The 19,133-nt window shown below is 50.4% G+C and overlaps 1 protein-coding gene across 1 annotated transcript; it reads left to right on the forward strand.

Annotated features, from left to right (window-relative positions):
* Positions 1 to 3,426: 3,426 nt before the first annotated feature.
* On the forward strand, positions 3,427 to 18,716 carry TMEM115 (transmembrane protein 115). The gene is made up of 2 exons (XM_038410266.1): positions 3,427 to 4,710; positions 17,014 to 18,716. Exons 1-2 carry the CDS (start codon positions 3,857 to 3,859, stop codon positions 17,231 to 17,233), a joined length of 1,074 nt encoding a protein of 357 aa, XP_038266194.1. The 5' UTR covers positions 3,427 to 3,856; the 3' UTR covers positions 17,234 to 18,716.
* The last annotated feature ends 417 nt before the right edge of the window (positions 18,717 to 19,133 follow it).

The raw sequence follows: 19,133 nt of genomic DNA on the forward strand, positions 1-19,133 counted from the left end.
GCTCACAAAGCCTCCATGTTCTCCCTGGCTGACTTTCCTGCAGGCGGATGTCCAGATTTACCCTGTGGCTTGACAGAGTCACAGATGGGGAGCTATTACTGCTCAGGGTAGAAGATGCAGCTGTTCCTCCAATACGTTAACCTTTCCACACTGACTATTCATGTCCCCTGCAGCTGTAGGGAGCAGAGCACCTACAGAGCAGCTAGAAAAGGAAGAAGGGAAAGTTGGGCTTACTCAGGAGATCTCAGTTCTCTTTCTGAGTCTGCCACGGCCACTTCGGACAACTGATTTGTCTTCTCACTTCTTCTGTTTCCCCATCTATTAATGTCTTGTCTGTAAACTCTTTCTAGTCGAGACCACCTATTGCTGTGTGTATGTATAGCAACTAGCACCCTGGCATCCTGATCTCAACCAGGGCCTCTAGGCACTACTGAAATAGACTAGTAGGAGCAGCTTTGCTTTCAACTTGTGTCATGATCCAGTGATGAGCTATTTAAAAGCCTCTCTAGAGGGGTCTGAGATGTAGCTAACAAATTTATTAGAGCATAAGCTTTCGTGAGCTACAGCTCACTCACGAAAGCTTATGCTCTAATAAATTTGTTAGTCTCTAAGGTGCCACGGGTACTCCTTTTCTTTTTGCGAATACAGACTAACACGGCTGCTACTCTGAAACCTGAGATGTAGCTGTTTCTCTCCCCTCTTAGGGCCTTGTCTTCACTAGGAAGAAATGTGTGTTCTTCCCACCAGGTAAAATCCTGAAAGACAAGGCGATTTGTTGCTTTCTCCTGAGTTAGCAGCCTGAGGAGATACTTTAATGGTATCTAGGATTTTATCATGTGTTCGCTAACACCTTTTTTCCTAGTGTTGGCGCACGTAAGCCATTTATAGTGGGATTCCTGAGGCTGGATTCTCTTCTCACCTGGGTTTTATGCCAGTGTAGCTCCATTGGAGTTACTCCTGAGCGATGTGCTGAGAGAGGAGAATTGGGCCAGTGGCAACCAAGGAAGCCTGGTGTCACAGGCAGAGGGCTACAAAAAATAGCCCCAATGAAAAGTTGAAAACATTTGTAAAATCTGAGGCACATCCAGCAGTGGTAACGGGTTGTGGGATGTGAGGGTTTTATTGGAGCAGGTCTGGGCAGTAAGGAAGGGGCCATTTTAAAAGCCCCATTTCTCGCTGTGACTCAGTGATGTCAGCTGGTAGAATGACTCAGCTTGAAGAGCACAGTCTTCTCCTTAATGTTTGGAACAAGAAATCAAGCTAAGGGAACATGAGCAAAGCAAGAGCATTTCTCTTGGAGCTGTGGGCGCATTGGAGGCTTCACACACAGCTCAATCGCTTTCCTATCCAAGCATTTCCAAGGGCACCCCAGCATGGAAACCCATTAGAAGCCCATAAAGGACAGTCATCATGATGTCCTGATGAATGAGACACTGGGCGAGCAACAGCCCTTGGAAGTAAAATGCCCGTGAGGCTGTCGGGAAATTGCTTCTGTATTCCCTTTGCTTTAGTGCATTGTTTGTAACCCTTTGAGTCATAGATTCCTAGATCACCAGGGACCATTGTGATCATCTAGTCTGATCTCCTGTGTAACACAGGCCAGAGAACTGCCCCATAATAATTCCTACAGGAACATCCAATCTTGATATAAAAAGTGTGAGTGACAGAAAATCATCCGATGAAGTGAGCTGTAAAAATAAAAGCTTATGAAAGCTTATGCTCAAATAAATTTGTTAGTCTCTAAGGTGCCACAAGTACTGCTTTTTTTTTTTAAGAAAATCCACCCCAACCATTGGCAAGTTGTTCTGATGGTTAGTTTTAAAATTACACCTTATTTCCAGTCTGAATATATCTACCCTCAACTTCCCACCATTGGATTTCATTAGACCTTTCTCTGCTAGACAGAAGAGCCCATTATTAAATATCTGTTCCCCATGTAGGCATTTCGACTGTGATCAAGTCACCCCTTAACCTTCTCTTTGTTAAGCCAAGTAGATTGAGATCTTTGAATCTATCACGAGAAGGCATGTTTTCTAATCCTTGATTTCAACACCATCATTTTCTAGTGTGCTCTCTCTCCTCCCTGTCCTTATCTGACTTGCTGTTGCCAACTCTTGTGATTTGACATGAGTCTCACAGTAGTGAGTTTTTTTTTTCTTTTAGCACCAGTGCCAGGAGTCAAGTGGTTACTTGAGACTCTCAGCTTTCATTTTAAAAAATAGTAAATTGCTAGCCCTTGTGATGGCAGAGAAAAGCTGGAGGCCCACCAGGGCCTTCCCCCTGTTCCCAGTCTGTCCCCTCTCCCAGGAGGCGGGTGTCCCGCTGTCCTGGGAGCATGGGGTGCCCAGGTTTGCAGTCACACCTCACTGCCTGGGTTTACCTTAGGGTGACCAGACATCCCGACATTAGGGGCTTTGTCTTATATATGCAACTACTACTCCCCATCCCCAAAAAGGTGTCCTGATTTTTCACACTTGCTATCTGGTGTTCCTAGTTTACCTACATCACTAGACCCGTTCCCTGCTGCAGAGACTGCCCAGCGGTGCGACTGCAGGAGGGGGCGAGGCAGGTCCCATCTCCGCACCCCGGGGCCCCTCCCGGCCCCCAGCTCCCTAGGTCAGGGCTGGGATTCTGCTTTGAGTCCCTGTCCCGAGCCTGGGCGCACAGGGAGCCCCTGGCCGGTGTGAAGCGTGGTGGCCTGGGGCAGCCACATCCCGCGCTGTGCTCCCTGCCAAGCCCCTGCGGGCCGCTCGTGGAGACACGGTCTGAGCGAGCGCACGGGCCAGCTTCCCCCTGCCCGGGAGAACTTCATCTCCACCCAAAACTACACCCCCCAGCACCCTTTTCGCCAACGGCGCCCCTGGTTCCGCCCAGCCCGATGCATGCTGGGACTTGTCGTTCTTCTCCCCCTTGCGTCCCGTGGCACTGCCCAGCCTCGAGACTCGAACTCCCGGCGTGCACCGGGCGGGCCCCGAGGGCGGCGTGCAGGCGCAGTGCCGTGTTTGTCCGCGTCGCCGCTCGGCGGGGTCGTGAGTGACTGGGGCACCGAGCGGCCGCGGCCTGGCCCGGGGGGAGCACTCAGCGGCGTGGGGTGTCGAGCGGGGCCGCAGCCGGGCGCGGGAGGCGGGGTCGGGGGGCGCCGAGGCTGAGTGCGGCCTGCGCGGGCAGCCCCCTGAGGTGAAGTGGGGCGTGAGGGGCAGGCCCAGAGACCCGCCCCTAGGCTCGGGACCTGGCCCCGCACCCGTGCGCACACGGCCAAGGGGAGCCGGGCTCTGCCCCGCCCGCTGGGGTAAGGGACGAGCAGGGGGTGGCGTAACGGGGTGCAGGGGGCACGGGGTGGGGCGGACGAAAGGGGGGTGGCGTAACGGGGTGCAGGGGGCACGGGGTGGGGCGGACGAAAGGGGGGTGGCGTAACGGGGTGCAGGGGGCACGGGGTGGGGCGGACGAAAGGGGGGTGGCGTAACGGGGTGCAGGGGGCACGGGGTGGGGCGGATGAGCGGCGGTGGGGTAAGGGCGTGCAGGGGGGTGGGGTGGAGGGACTCCAGTGGGCTCTGGGGAATCTGAGCATTTTGGGTGACAGGGCCAAGAGAATCTGGGCTTGTCCCTCTTGGATTCTCTGATAGGCAGGGTAACGGTCCCCTGTTGTGCCATCCGGGGGAGGCTGATCAGCAGGGCGGAGAGGTTCTGTCGTCCCCCCTCTCCTGGGGCCTGTGGTGGCCGGTGTCAGGACTGAGGTCCACTCTTCCATATTGAGGAAGAGGTGGAGAGGGGGCTGCTGGATGCATGACTCCCCAAAAAGTATCAGATCAAGGCCCCTGACTGGTTCAGCGAAGGTGTGTGTGGGCAGAGATTCAACATGAACCGGTACCTCCCAGTAGCCCGGCAGCATTTTCTAGCTGTGCTGGCCAGCACCAGCGTGGTGGTGAAGTCTATCTGTGCCACCGTCATCCTGCTGTACCTTCTATCCTTTGCTGTGGACACGGTGTTCGGGCTCGGCGTGACTCCTGGTTACCTCTTTCCACCCAACTTTTGGATCTGGACGTTGGCCACACACAGTGTGGTGGAGAAGCATGTCTGGGACGTTGGTGTGAGCCTGGCCACAGTAGTGCTGGCTGGCAGGCTGCTGGAGCCCCTGTGGGGAGCACTGGAGCTCCTGATCTTCTTTGCAGTTGTGAATATCTCAGTGGGGCTTCTGGGAGCCTTTGCCTACTTTCTCACCTACGTGGGGTCCTTCAATCTCTTGTACCTGTTTACCGTTCGCATCCACGGCATGCTGGGCTTCCTTGGTGGAGTCTTGGTGGCCCTCAAGCAGACCATGGGTGACAGCACTGTCCTGAAGGTGCCCCAGGTGCGGATGAAAGTGGTCCCTATGCTCTTACTCCTTATCCTGGCTGTTCTGAGGCTGACCACCCTAATTGAAAGCAACATGTTGGCTTCTTATGGCTTTGGGGTCCTCTCCAGCTGGATCTATCTTCGTTTCTACCAGCGGCACAGTAGGGGACGTGGAGACATGTCAGACCACTTTGCCTTTGCCACGTTCTTCCCCGAGATCCTGCAGCCCGTGATTGGTTTGGTGGCCAACTTGGTGCATGGCATCTTGGTAAAGGTAAAAGTTTGTCGGAAAACAGTGAAGCGTTACGATGTGGGTGCTCCTTCGTCCATCACTATCAGCCTGCCTGGAACAGACCCGCAGGATGCTGAGAGGAGAAGGTATTGTATGTTCCCTTGAAATATATTGTGTGGTTAGAGATCATGAGTTCATGCAGCATACCCAGTGCTAGATACCTACTAAAGGAGAACTGAGATGAGTTTTAATAAGATAACAAAACTGCTTGGTTTCAAATGACTGTCTAGGTTTAAATGTTATAAGGCAGGGGTCCCCAACACGGTGCTCGCGGGTGCAATGGCGCCCGCCGGGGCAGTTGTGTGTGCCCACAGGACACCACGCCGCTCCAATTCCGCCACCGAGCGAGGCCACCGGAGAACCACCTGCTGAAATGCGGCCAAGAAGCGTTGCTGTTTCTCGGCAGCATTTTGGCGACGGGGTGTCTGGTGCCTGCCACAGTTTTCTGGGAATAGGAATGTGCTATTCCCACAGAAAACTTGGGGACCACTGTTGCAAGGATTATTTTTAAAAAGGGAATATTTGAAAATCTGCCCCCCTTTACTTGCCTTTCTCAATTTGAATTCAGGGCTCTGTGTTTACCCCCTGAATCTGACATCGGGGAGCCATCAACTGTTGTCTGCACTAGATTTTTTCCCTATTGCAGCCCTACTAGTGACAGCAGCAATGGAAGCCCTGGTGTGGGACAGCTGCATTTTAGGGCCTATGTCATCTAGTTCTACTGAGAGCAGATCTACCCACACACTGTTAAAAACACTCATGCCTTGTGCACAGTAACGCTCCAACCATTGGTATTGCTATTGCTAGTGAAACTTCAGCGATGGTAACCACAAGAAGTTCTGAGGGGGATCCTTCTACAGACAAGGTCTCTTAAGGGAAATGAAATCCTGAGGTCAGCAGGTGGCAATCCCTTTTAGTTCACCTCTTACTACCTATTCTCTCCCCACCCCCAGGGGGGAAAAAAAAAGTGAAAAATACAACCACCCAAGGAAAGGGACTTTCCGTGCATTGACCCAGAACATTCCATCAGCAGTGGAGCTCACTTCATAAGTGGGAGCCTTCTCATCATTCCCATTTAAGAATTCAAGGGAAGCTGTTGAACCTTCCTTTTTAAAAAATATTAACTTTGTTCCTAATACATGGCTTAGATCCTTGCATTTTAATAATCTAGTCCCTGTGCACATGCTTAACTTTAAGTGCAAGAATATTCCTGTTGAAATCAGTGGGCTGAAGGTTCATGAGTCTCCACATGACTGGGGCCTTAATTTGCTCTTTGCCAGTCATGGTAGTTTACTCTTCTTCCCTTTTCTCGAATGGGGAAGAAAATGAGCTGAGTCAGTTTCACCATTTCTAGTCGCTTTTATTTCCTGGATCTGTTGAACCCAGGCAGCTGGTTGGGTTTGAACTCAATGGCAAACTATTTAAAAAGAAAAATTGCAAACACTATTGTAAATTTATTTTCATGAACTATTTTATTCATAGTCAGATTTTGCACACATTCCCTTTAACTTCTCAGTTGACTGTACCTCCTGTGCAATCTGATCATGTGTTTCATGAGTTTCGAAAGCGAGTGAGGCAAGAAACCTTCACTTTATTGTCTTCAGTGTAATCATTTCCCTGTATTCAGGTTAGTCCTGTTTGGGGGAGATAGGACTTGGAATAATGGTAACTGATTCAAGCAGCTGCCACATCTCCACAGCTGCTCAGTTGGTAATTTCCACAGGCTGTTCAGGGAAGATTTGCTTAAATAAGTCTCAACCCCAGCTTGGAGCATGCAGTGTGAAATGGAGCTAAGAACCTGCTGAAAAGAGTTGCCAACTAATCATGTTCTTGTTAATGATGACTCAATGTAATGGGCAAGGTAACTCTAAAAGGGGGGCATTTCTGGGTCCACTAGGTAGCTGCCCAGCCTCAGGTGCTTTCCACCTGGCATTCAACTGTGTGGCTATTCCCTAAAGCAGAAGTCATAATGTTTTGCTTCATGCTGTAGAACAGACTTTTGTTATATCAGTTGAGGATAAAAGAGAGTTGGCGAAGGGTTAAATCTCTGCCCAACTGTATGGTTTCTTGGTTGCAGATGGGCTGTTAGGATTGAGGATAAAAGTGCAGTGGAGAGAGAACCCCTCTGTCCCTCCACTGGGAGGTTAAATAGGAATGTTCATAGGTAGCCCATCGGAAGGTGTTATTACCGGCCAGGAGGGATTAAAGTGGAGGAGTCCTGCTAGGAGTACTGGAGATGTGGAGGATCCTGCTAGAGGGGAGGGGAGGGAAGGAACTGAAATGAGATTGCATGTCTGGGTGGAGAACGTTGTTAGTGCGGGAAAACAAATAACTAGAATACAACATGCACTGACAGTTCAGCGGGTTGCTGTGTGCCCTCTGCTATGAATCCCCCCATTGCACTCCCCATTTCCACAACAGCTGCCAATGCCAAGTATCCAGAGCACTATAGGATGCACTGTAGTCAAGGTATGTTCTTGGGGGGTAGGCTGATGCTTTGTTTTGCTTAGGTTTGGAGGACTGAGGGAGAAAGCCTGGAGGGGAAAGGGAGGTTTAGCTCCAGTACAGTTGCAGAATTTATAATAAAAACCATCTGTACGTATTTGCTGATGCCCTAGATTTGAGCTTTCTTCAGGGTTGGAAATCCAGCCCTTCTGCTGTGGAGGAAAGCTCTTCTCAGCTTCATATCACCTTCCTAGCTGCCTGCAATGTTAGGCTGGATTGGGCTTCTGAAATGTCCTGCTAGCCAGATCTTCTTTTCCTCCTCCTCAGAGCTGGCTGTCAAGCTGGCTTCTCGTAGCTCGTCCAGAAGTGCTCACGCTATTGCCTCACAATGACAGCTGAATTTTAAATGAAAGCTTCACGTTTCAGGATAGAGGGTTGATCCTGATCATGTGATGGGGTACAGATAAGAGTACACCTGCTCCCTGCCTTTTAGAATGGCTAACTCCTGGAGCAGGTGCAGACCATGTGGCCACTGCAGCCCCCTGCCCCTGTGGCTTGTTCTGAGCTCCACACTGAGTGTTTTACCCAGAGAGTCAGTTTCCTTGATGTGGGTGTTTTTTCTCTGGAGTCTTCCTCCCTGGTCACACATCATTTGCTTAAACAAGCAGAGGTGCATATGCCTTGTGGGAGCGGAGAGGGCATGTGACCAGCCCTTCTGTTAGGGTGAGACACTGGGAGCCCTAAGTGCCTGCGCAGTAGTTGTATCTGAAATCCTTCAGTCCCTTCCTGGACCCATGTGGGTTGACTCCCACAGAGCCCAGTTGCTTTGGCCTTTCTGACTGACGTGGGGTGTATAGACAATGGCAATGAGGACTGCAGATGGCTGGGGACATGGGCACTAGGCAAAGCAGTGGAGAGGCTGATGTGAACAGTCCCTCTGCAGAAGCAGCTCTCTGTCCTAAGTCTGTGACGGGTTTAAGCAGACAGGGGCAAAGGGCATGGGGAGTGGTTTTAAAAACTAGGAAGAATTCTCTTCCAGGATAGGCCACAGATTTGCAGCTGTGCCAGGTACAAAGCTGCCATTGACATCAGTGGAAGCTGAGTGCCTGCAGTGAGGGTGGAAATAGGTATTCCTGCCCTGCTGATGTCTTGACACCAATATTCTAGTCACATCAGAGAGCATCTGGGTCTTAGCATGATTCACTAAAGCTTCCTAGGGTGAATTGATTTGTTCAGAGAGGTGCTAGCTGTAGCCCCTGTGCTCTGTCTCCACTCAAGAGGTCTCCCCCGAGGCTTCTCTGAGCTGCCAGTCTTTTCCCAGGACCTGCAAGTCAGTCTTGGGGACCAGGTCTGTAGCTGCCACTGAGGGGGAGGACCTCCTCACAGAACCGCTGCTAAGCAACCCTCCATAGCTGTGTGCAGGTGGTGGAGTCCTCTCTGGTATGCCAAAGGATGGTCCTGGCTAGCACCACCAGAATCAGAGACCTCCTGGATTGCAATCAGAGGGACTGGTTGGACCTCTTGGCCGGCGCATGGGGCTGCCAACCCTGTGTGTCCTCTGTCGTGCTCCATGAATCATAGAATCATAGAATATCAGGGTTGGAAGGGACCTCAGGAAGTCATCTAGTCCAACCCCCTGCTCAAAGCAGGACCAATTCCCAACTAAATCATCCCAGCCAGGACTTTGTCAAGCCTGATCTTAAAAACCTCAGAGGAAGGAGATTTCACCACCTCCCTAGGTGATGCATTCCAGTGCTTCACCATCCTCCTAGTGAAAAAGTTTTTCCTAATATCCAACCTAAGCCTCCCCCACTGCAACTTGAGACCATTACTCCTTGTTCTGTCATCTGCTACCACTGAGAACAGTCTAGATCCATCCTCTTTGGAACCCCCTTTCAGGTAGTTGAAAGCAGCTATCAAATCCCCCCTCATTCTTCTCTTCTGCAGACTAAATAATCCCAGGTCCCTCAGCCTCTCCTCATAAATCATGTGTTCCAGTCCCCTAATAATTTTTGTTGCCATCCGCTGGATGCTTTCCAATTTTTCCACATCCTTCTTGTAATATGGGGCCCAAACTGGACACAGTACCCCAGATGAGGCCTCACCAATGTCAAATAGAGGGGAACGATCACGTCCCTCGATCTGCTGGCAATGCCCCTACTTATACATCCCAAAATGCTGTTAGCCTTCTTGGCAACAAGGGCACACTGTTGACTCATATCCAGCTTCTCGTCCACTGTAACCCCTAGGTCCTTTTCTGCAGAACTGCTGCTAGCCATTCAGTCCCTAGTCTGTAGCGGTGCATGGGATTCTTCCATCCTAAGTGCAGGACTCTGCACTTGTCCTTGTTGAACGTCATCAGATTTCTTTTGGCCCTATCCTCTAATTTGTCTAGGGCCCTCTGTATCCTTCCCTTACCCTCCAGCGTATCTACCATTCCTCCCAGTTTAGTGTCATCTGCAAACTTGCTGAGGGTGCAGTCCACACTATCCTCCAGATCATTAATGAAGATACTGAACAAAACCGGCCCCAGGACCGATGCTTGGGGGACTCTGCTTGTTACCGGCTGCCAACTAGACATGGAGCCATTAATCACTACCCATTGAGCCCGACGATCTAGCCAGCTTTCTATCCACCTTATAGTCCATTCATCCAGCCCATACTACTTTAACTTGCTGGCAAGAATGCTGTGGGAGACCATATCAAAAGCTTTGCTCAAGTCAAAGAATAACATGTCCACTGCTTTCCCCTCATCCACAGAGCCAGTTATTTCATCATAGAAGGCAATTAGATTAGTCAGGCATGACTTGCCCTTGGTGAATCCATGCTGACTGTTCCTGATTGCTTTCCTTTCCTCTAAATGCTTCAGAATTGATTCCTTGAGGACCTGCTCCATGATTTTTCCAGGGACTGAGGTGTGGCTGACTGGCTTGTAGTTCCCCAGATCCTCCTCTTCCCTTTTTTAAAGATGGGCACTACATTAGCCTTTTTCCAGTTGTCCTGGACCTCCCCCGATCACCATGAGTTTTCAAAAATAATGGCCAGTGGCTCTGCAATCACATCCACCAACTCCTTTAGCACTCTTGGATGCAGCGCATCCAGCCCCATGGACTTGTGCCCATCCAGCTTTTCTAAATAGTCCCGAACCACTTCTTTCTCCACAGAGGGCTGGTTACCTCCTCCCCTTGCTGTGCTGTCCAGTGCAGTAGTCTGGGAGCTGACCTTGTTCTTGAAGACAGACGCAATGAAAGCATTGAGTACATTAGCTTTTTCCACATCTTCTGTCACTAGGTTGCCTCCCTCAGCAAGTAAGGGGCCCACACTTTCCTTGACTTTCTTCTTGTTGCTAACATACCTGAAAAAACCCTTCTTGTTACTCTTAACATCTCTTGCTAGCTGCAACTCCAGGTGTGATTTGGCCTTCCTGATTTCACTCCTGCATGCCTGAGCAATATTTTTATACTCTTCCCTGGTCATTTATCCAAACTTCCACTTCTTGTAAGCTTCTTTTTTGTGTTTAAGATCAGCAAGGATTTCACTGTTAAGCCAAGCTGGTCGCCTGCCATATTTACTATTCTTTTTACACATCAGGATGGCTTGTTCCTGTAACCTCAATAAGGATCCTTTAAAATACAGCCAGCTCTCCTGGACTCCTTTCCCCCTCATGTCATTCTCCCAGGGTATCCTGCCCCTCAGTTCCTTGAGGGAGTCAAAGTCTGCTTTTCTGAAGTTCAGGGTCCGTATTCTGCTGCTCTCCTTTCTTCTTTGTGTCAGGATCCTGAACTCGACCATCTCATGGTCACTGCCTCCCAGGTTCCTATCCACTTTTGCTTCCCCTACTAATTCTTCCGGGTTTGTGAGCAGCAGATCAAGAAGAGCTCTGCCTCTAGTTGGTTCCTCCAGCACTAGTACCAGGAAATTGTCCCCTACACTTTCCAAAGGTTTCTTGGATTGTCTGTGCACCACTGTAATGCTCTCCCAGCAGATATCAGGGTGATTGAAGTCTCCCATGAGAACCAGGTCCTGCGATCTAGTAACTTCTGTTAGTTGCTGGAAGAAAGTCTCGTCCACTTCATCCCCCTGGTCTGGTGGTCTATAGCAGACTCCCAGCAGGACCTCACCCTTGTTGCTCACACTTCTAAACTTAATTCAGAGACTCTCTGGTTTTTCTGCAGTTTCATACCGGAGCTCTGAGCAGCCATACTGCTTTCTTACATACAATGCAACTCCCCCACCTTTTCTGCCCTGCCTGCCATGAGGTGAGGGCAGCCTAGTCTCCTGCATCTCTTACTTTCTTCAAGCGAAAGAATGATGGGTGCTCTTCACTCACCCCAGCCCTCCAGAACTCATCATCAGGCCCCTGCCCCATGAGCCTCCTCAGCTGCCCCCGACACGCTATCTAAGTTGGCTGAACGACATTCAGCCAGTCGGTTCACCTCTGAACCAGACCCAGGAAACATCTGTAAATGCTCATGCTTCATACCATCCACTTATTCACCCTTAGGTTCCACTCTGACACCAAGTGGCGGAGCCTGCTTGCCACCTGCTGAGGGTGAGGAACCCCGGTAGGCCAGTCTGTGCTCCACTTTGGTCCCACAGCCCACGGGGGATGTGATTCCTCCACAGTGTTGTGAGCACTGTTGTGTACCTGGCATGATTCACAAACTGCCCCCTACACATGTTCCTTTTGTGGGGAGAGGGAGACCCTGGCGCACGTTTATACAGAATGTGTCAGGTTGCAGCCCCTCTTCTGGCTCCTCCAAAACCTCTTACTGAGGTTCTGGTTGCACTTTTCCCTGAATCTGATTCTTGCACACCCGATCCACGGCCCCACAATGTCACGGGACCTGCTCATCAGCTTCCTTCTGGTGCTAGCCGAGATGACCATCCATCGTACCAGGAGAAGAAAGCTGGCTGGGGGGGGTGGGGAGTGAGGGAGAGGAAGGGTGCTCTGCGCCTGTGGGGCCTATTTCTTGTCCACTCAGATCTCTGGGCAGTGCCCACTGATTCCTGGAATGCCTTTGAGGTGCTGTCTGGGGTGCTCTGCTCTGCGTCCCCTTCTGGTTCCTTGATTTCCAGCCTTTAATCTCAGGCCCATTTCTGTTTTCTCTTTGGTTGTCCCCAGCAATTAATCGTAGCCTGGACCTAATGCTTCCTCTCCTGTAATTGAGGGGATAGGCCTTTAGCTATGGGTGGGCCTAGATCTGCCTGGCCCCTGCCCTGCCTCAGAGAAGGTGGGACAGTTTGCTTTCCACTAAACCAGCTCTGGGAGAGCAATAACAATGGTGCATGTTACTGGTTCAGGCGCTTCCTCTTCCTCCAGCCAACCCAAGTTCTCTCTCATTCACTGGCGTCTTTGCGTATGAGCTGAGGAGGAAATCTCAGGTGGGTCCTATTAAGATGGTGAGGTGTGGTGGGATCTGGAACAGGCTTAGGCCTGTGGCTCATGTTGGTGTTGCACTGAGTCTCATGCAGTTACTGCAGACCTGCTAAATTCCATCTAGCCCCGGGATGGGCAAACTATGGCCTGGGGGCCATCCAGCCCTCCAGACATTTTAATCCGGCCCTCGAGCTCCTGCTGGGCAGCAGGATCTGGGGCTTGCGCCACTCTGCGCGGCTCCCAGAAGCAGCGGCATGTCCTCCCTCCAGCTCCTACACGTAGGGGTAGCCAGGAGGCTCCGCACGCTGCCCCCACCCCAAGCGCTGCCCCCATAACTCCCATTGGCCGGGAACTGTGGCCAATTGGGAGCTGTAGACGTGGCACCTGCGGACAGGGCAGCATGCAGAGTTGCCTGGCTGCACCTCCATGTAGGAGCTGCAGGGGGGACATGCCGCTGCTTCTGGGAGCTGCTTGAGGTAAGCACCGCCCAGAGCCTATGCCCCTGACCCCCCTCCTGCACCCCAACCCCCTTCCCCAGCCCTGATCCCCCTCCTGCCCTCCAAACCCCTCCATCCCAGCCTGGAACACCTCCTGCACCCCCAACCCCTCGTCCCCAGCCCCACCCCAGAGCCCGCACCCGCCGCCAGATCCCTCCTCCTTCCCCCCTCCCGCACCCTGAGCTCCTCATTTCTGGCCCCACTCCAGAGCCTGCACCCCCAGCCAGAACTCTCATCCCCTCCCAACCCCCAATTTCAAGAGCATTCATGGCCCGCCGTACAACTTCCATACCCAGATGTGGCCCTTGGGCCAAAAAGTTTGCCAATCCCTGGTCTAGTCCATCCTTGTCCCAGGCACTCATTTGGAGTTTTCCCTTTGGATACATACACGAGGTTACGTTTTAAAGCAACTTTAGCACTGGTGAAAGCAGCCAGCTTGAGAGCGCAGGAAACTCGACCCACAGAAATGGGGATCTGATGAGCAGCAGTAGTGCAAACTCCCCAGCCCCAGTAACCTTGTCAGTATGCCTCAGTCATGTCTTGGAGGGAACTTGCCTCTAGGGATGAGACAATTGTTTCCTCCCTCCCTTCTATCCAATGAGTAAATTTGACAGGTTCTTGGACTGTGGCTGGGCAGTGAACAGAAATGACTCAGAGCTGGAATGTGTCTCATGCCGCATCTTGCACCATGCAGTATAATTTCCCAGTAGACAATGAACACTTCTAGATAATGTGGCACAGCAAGTGTGGATCAATGGCCAGTGCAGATTCAGAGCAGACTCTCTGCAAGGGGCTTGCAGTGAGGGTTGCATTGTAATCCACTACTGACTTGGAAAACAAATGTCCTTGTTTTGGTGTAGAACAGATAAGCACCTGTTTGGCTTCATATATCTTAACTTCTCTGGTCTGGCTTCCTGCTGCAATGAGGGTTAAATTACCTCAGATACATGGAGAGGGACAGGACAGCTCTAGAGTTGGGTTTCTCTGTTTAACAGGCCTTTGTCTTGGGTCTTGTTCCTGTCTTTCCCTCTCTTCTTGCTTCTCTGCTACTGTCTCCACTCCCTTCTTGTTTTTGTGCGTGGTGTTGGAATTATGAATTTTTGTGCAGGGTATTATTACAATGCTAATTTAACCATAAATTCCTTTATTAAATCCAAAGGCCAAATGGTGTTTATACAATTGCTTTGAACATGCCTAACAAGCCTAAATAATAAGCAATTTACTACACCCAGTACAGTAACAACACATAAGCATTTGATCAAGATATTTACACTCAATGGGCTAAACCCAAGAGTACTTAGACACATATTGGTCTGCTCCAACATAGTCAGGCAGATGTTAGCAATGAACCTTTTAAGAGTTTACTTTTTCTGCCCTTCAACAAACAATTGATGTCATTGCCAGTTACTGACCTCAGCTAAAAACCAGTTGGAGATAGCTCACCCTTATTTCCAATCTTAATCCAGATAATATTTACAATCCTCAAGGCTTTTCCTCCCCTCCTTCTTGCTGACTAACAGTTTTTCAATGCACTGGGGCTCACCTAAGCTTTAACACTGGTGCGGGGAGTGGGAAGGGCCATGTTGGCTCATTTTAAGACAGATTCTGTTTGTTTTATTTAAAATCATCCGCTATGACCCGTATGGGTCAGAGGCCACCTTTTTAGAAACGTCCCCTTATCTCATCAGTTAGTCTTTGAACCAGGTGTCCTCCACACTTCATTCCCTTTGGCCTTATGACTCATTATTTCAAGGTAGTCCTTCAACTTGCTAGTCAGGGTCTCTTTACAACATGGATATATTTCATTAATCAGATTTAAACTATCTCTAATCTGTAATTTTATATTTATCCAGCAGTGGTATCTCCTAGGCTACCTTTACTCCTTCCCCTTCAAAGACCCTTTCTCCCATCTGGGGGCAGCTAGATGGGAGCGTTGCCTGAAATGGCACTTCCCACCCCTAGGCAATGATTGCACTGTGTCAAGAGCTGTCCCAGCCTCTTCTGGCCCAAAGAACAAGAAACCACGGGCCAATGTGTGCAGCACCCGCTGACCTGTTAGTCTCCTCCTCTCTCTCTCTCTCTCTTCCTTCCTTCCTTCCTCCCTCCCTCCCTCCCACCATATGCCTCAGGATGAAGCCTGTGTCCCTCCTACCCCAGTGGCAGCAGGAATAAAACTGACAAGGATGATGCCAGTTTCACTCCACAGTTGCATTTCCTGCCATCATGCTTGGGGGAAGCAGTTTGTGTAGGAGCAGCCTAGGGAAGATTCTCCCAGGAGGGGGTGGACATTGGTTAACACAGGGCAGATGGGGGCACAGGATGCCCCCAGGCCTGCACCAAATGTAATCTCCTGGCATGCATATATTCCATACACACTCCCACACTCTTCAGAATTTCCCTTCAGAAGGGTGGGGGCTTGACCTCTGCTGATGAGATGACATTAATCCCAGAAAAGAGGGGGGGATTTATTCAAGGGATAATGTTATCAGCAGAAGAGTAACTGCGGCACTGAACAGTGCTCCTGGGTGATCTAACGCTACAGCCAGGCTGAGGCATTCGATAAGCTGCTTCTGTGGTTAGCACCTTGTCTGCTTCTCTGCCAGCACCATATTTCAAATGACGTCATACCCATAAGGAAGGGAAGCTGCAGTTTGGTCCTGCTGCCTTCTAGGACTCCAGCAATGTCCATTTGGGGGAAGGAGTTAGGTGGAAGGACCAAGGAGGAAGGGATTGACTCTCCAATCAGTCAGATTGTCCAAATACACATCTTAGGAGCCACTTTAAGCTCCCAGTGAGGACCTAGGGGCCCTAATTCAGAGACCAGTGTTTGAAATCTGTGTCCTTTATCTCTGAAGATTTCAGTGTAGTGTGTGGGAAGAGAATGTTCTCTCTCCTGTGTTCAGACTGGCTGAAATCCTTCTATTGCCTAAACTGGATCACAGAATCGCTGCCCACTCCCTATTAGTATTTATTACTATGCAATAGTGCCTACAAGTCTCAGTTAGGATCAGGGCCCTGTAGGAGTTGTTCAGACACATAGTAAAAGATAGTCTCTGCCAATCTCATGGGTCTCATATCAATGCTGCATTCGCAAGGGATATACCCATACTTGGGGAGGGCAGCAGGAAGAAGGTCTTGGTTCAGATGCTGTCCTGACTGAAGCCAAGATCCTGAAAGATTCTCTTCCTTGGGAGAACCTCCCAAATCCCATTCATCGGTGTTTTCACCAAATGTGGTTCTTGGTGTTGATGGCCTAACCTGGTGGGTTGCTACCTTTCAGGAGATCCTGATCTGTTCAGATCTTAGCAAGGTTATCCAAGACATAGCCATAGGAGGGTCTGTGTTTATTGGTGGCTAGATCTGGGGAGTAACTGTAGGAGCTCTGCATTTCCCTGGCACGTAGGCCTCTGCACTGTGAAATTCCCCTGCAAGGCATGCCCACTAAGGAGGACTGTGTTGGTGCATTTGCTACTGCCCATAGCATCTCCCAGGCAAGAGCAGCCAAGTGAAACTGACACACAAACCCTACTGCCTCTGCTGGAGATAGGTAGTGTGGAGGAGGTGCAGAAACACATCCTTAACTCTTTGCTGCTGCTGAGGGTGCTCTGCCATGGGGTGATGAGCAGATGAGGCTGGGCGAAACCATAAACCCGTCACAGATTGGGAGAAGTAGCAGCCAGAATAAACTGGAGATACACCTGAGCTGAGAGGGATGGAGAGCTTTCATGCAGGTTTGATGGAGAGAGTTATGAGCCAGCAGGAGGTGTGTGGGGAACAGTAGCCACTTGGAGTAGTTCACTCACATGAACCAGAGGAAGTGGGGCAGAAATGCAGCAAAGGTAGAGTGGAGGGGAATCTGAGCAGGGCTATTGTATTGGCGTTCTTTTGCTCCCACCCTAGTGGTTATTTGGCCTAGACAGATGGTTAGTAGAAGCATTGGGAGATCTCCCCCACCCCCCCAAATACCCATGAAGTGCCCAGCATACTGTAATATATGCCTTGTCCCCTCTCCCTGGGAGTGCCTGAAGCTGATCCTGCACTAACCCATGTCTGTCCTTGTCCTGCAGACAACTTGCCCTGAAGGCACTGAATGAGCGGTTGAAACGCGTGGAGGACCAGTCAGCGTGGCCCAGCATGGAGGACAATGAGGATGAGGGAAGTCCCAAGGTGGACAGCCTGCTGCTCCCTGAGAAGAACCAAAGTAGCCGGGATGCCAGTGCTGCAGGGAAAGGAGCCAGCCAGGAGTCCAGTCTCATCACCTTTGAGGACGCCCCCCCTCAGCTGTGAACACATCACCTTCCCTTCCCCATCTCTGTGTGTCAGAGTGATCCTTCATATCTTCTCACACTCCTCTCTGCTCCCCAGTGATGCTGTCTGCAGGGAGCAGGAGGACCCCTCCAGCAACCTCGAGGGGAGAGGGCTACCTCATTCCAGCATTTAATAGCCACAGTTGGCTGATGCAGTGTCTCTAGACTGTCTCTGGGTGGTAACCATTAGCCAATGCTGGCTCCTTGGAAGGGCTCTCTCTCCTGCTGGGGCTCTGGTTCTCATTCACTTTTTTCTATGGTGATGTGAGGTTCCTCAAAGACACTAAGCAGGGCTGGGCACCAACCACCAAGGGGGGTGGACTCACATGTGTCTCTTCAGTACAGAACATGGACATTTCTGTCAAGAGAGGCCTTACACTTGCCGCCTCTGCCAGTAGCCACCACTGGGGCTAGCTGACTGTGTATGCCTCGGTGGTGGCTGTGGTACTGTCTGGGCAGAGGCAGTGGTCTCATCCGGCCTCAGGATTTGCCATGTGCATGGTTGGTCAGGTCCCGATTTTGAAGCCCGTGTGCTAGACCACTAGATGACCCTCACAGCATCCCAGAGAGCAGACTCAGCAAGTGATACAGTACTTTCTCTCTCTCTCTCTCTCTCTCTCTTACTTTTGTGGTGGTGGTGGTTAAAAGTACCCTGCAACTTCCTTTTTCCCTTTCAAAGTTAGTTTTCTTACTGATCTGAGGAGCGGGAAGTTTTTCTTAATCCCTTTGCTATATTAACCCTTTCCCCTCTGTCCCCGATTATCTGGCAAGAACTGACTAATATGAATTCCTGAGTTGGGAATTTGCTATGATCATTAGATAAGCCTGTTTAGCTACAAAGTAAGTGCTTAATACCGCCCCCTTGCTGCAGCTGCCTATCTTGAATTATTGACTGGAAAGCCTGGGGCCACAGAGCTTTGAGACTAGTCCATGGACATACATCAACCCTAGTCTTTCTGTGGGAATCCTAGAGGGGTTTAATTTCATTTGTGTTATTGCTACTTTGGTTTTTCTCCAATTTCTTTTGCAGTGATTTAAATTGTAACGCAGCCTCTGAACTGGGTGGGACCTGCACATTCACCGCTGCTTGGATGAATCATCTGTGCATTGATTCTTTGTCAGATTGCAAATCTGTTTTATGGTGGGGCTCTTGGCAATTCTTCCTTCTGCTTTTTCCTCTCCCTTTGATTAAAATGTTGGTTTCCCCTCTCCTTTTCCCCTCCTCTGTGCTGATGGGCTTTTTTGGAGGGTAGGGGTGGGGGTGCTTAATCTGGAAAAGATTTCCTTGAGAACCAGCCCCACAAGACCGTGCCACTCCAGCTTGTATACTTCCCTGGGAGGCAGCTACCAAATTGAGGAGTGTGCATATGTGATAACGTTTTTTAAAGAGCCACACAAGAAGGTTTTGTCAACCGAGAAATAAACATATGGGAATTTCAGTATCAATAAAAAATTATTTCAAAGAGTGCCTCTCACTGTAGTTTGTAGATCACCCAAAGCCCAGGTCTCATTTGGAGGGACACCATTCCATTTCATTTTGTTTCACTTATCTGCTCTCATCCCTACATCACCAATAAGTCCAAGTCCCATCCTAATGAGTGGCAGAAGCTTGGGGCGAGGGCTCCTGGGGTTTGGTTGGCATTGTTAGCAGAGGAATTTGGGGGCTGGGCTCTCATCTCTAGGAAGCCATGCTCAGATCCTCACTCAGGCCCTTGAGAAACTAATTCAGTGGGTCTCATCTTAGTCCCCCATTTAGTCACATGGTGGTTTTCAGTCTCTGAGAGCTCCAGGGCTAGAGTGATGGGGGAGCACCATGTGATGGTGCTATGAGAGGTGGGGGTTCAGGTTGGAATAACAGGAAATCCTGTGGGTTAGGTGTA

This window comes from Dermochelys coriacea, chromosome 7 (genome assembly GCF_009764565.3).
Source record: "Dermochelys coriacea isolate rDerCor1 chromosome 7, rDerCor1.pri.v4, whole genome shotgun sequence".
NCBI lineage: Eukaryota > Metazoa > Chordata > Testudines > Dermochelyidae > Dermochelys > Dermochelys coriacea.

Coding starts and splice junctions, on each gene's coding strand:
- TMEM115 (XM_038410266.1), top strand. CDS start 3,857: ATGAACCGGTACCTCCCAGTAGCCCGGCAGCATTTTCTAGCTGTGCTG. Junction 4,711..17,013: donor CAGGATGCTGAGAGGAGAAG/GTATTGTATGTT, acceptor CTTGTCCTGCAG/ACAACTTGCCCTGAAGGCAC.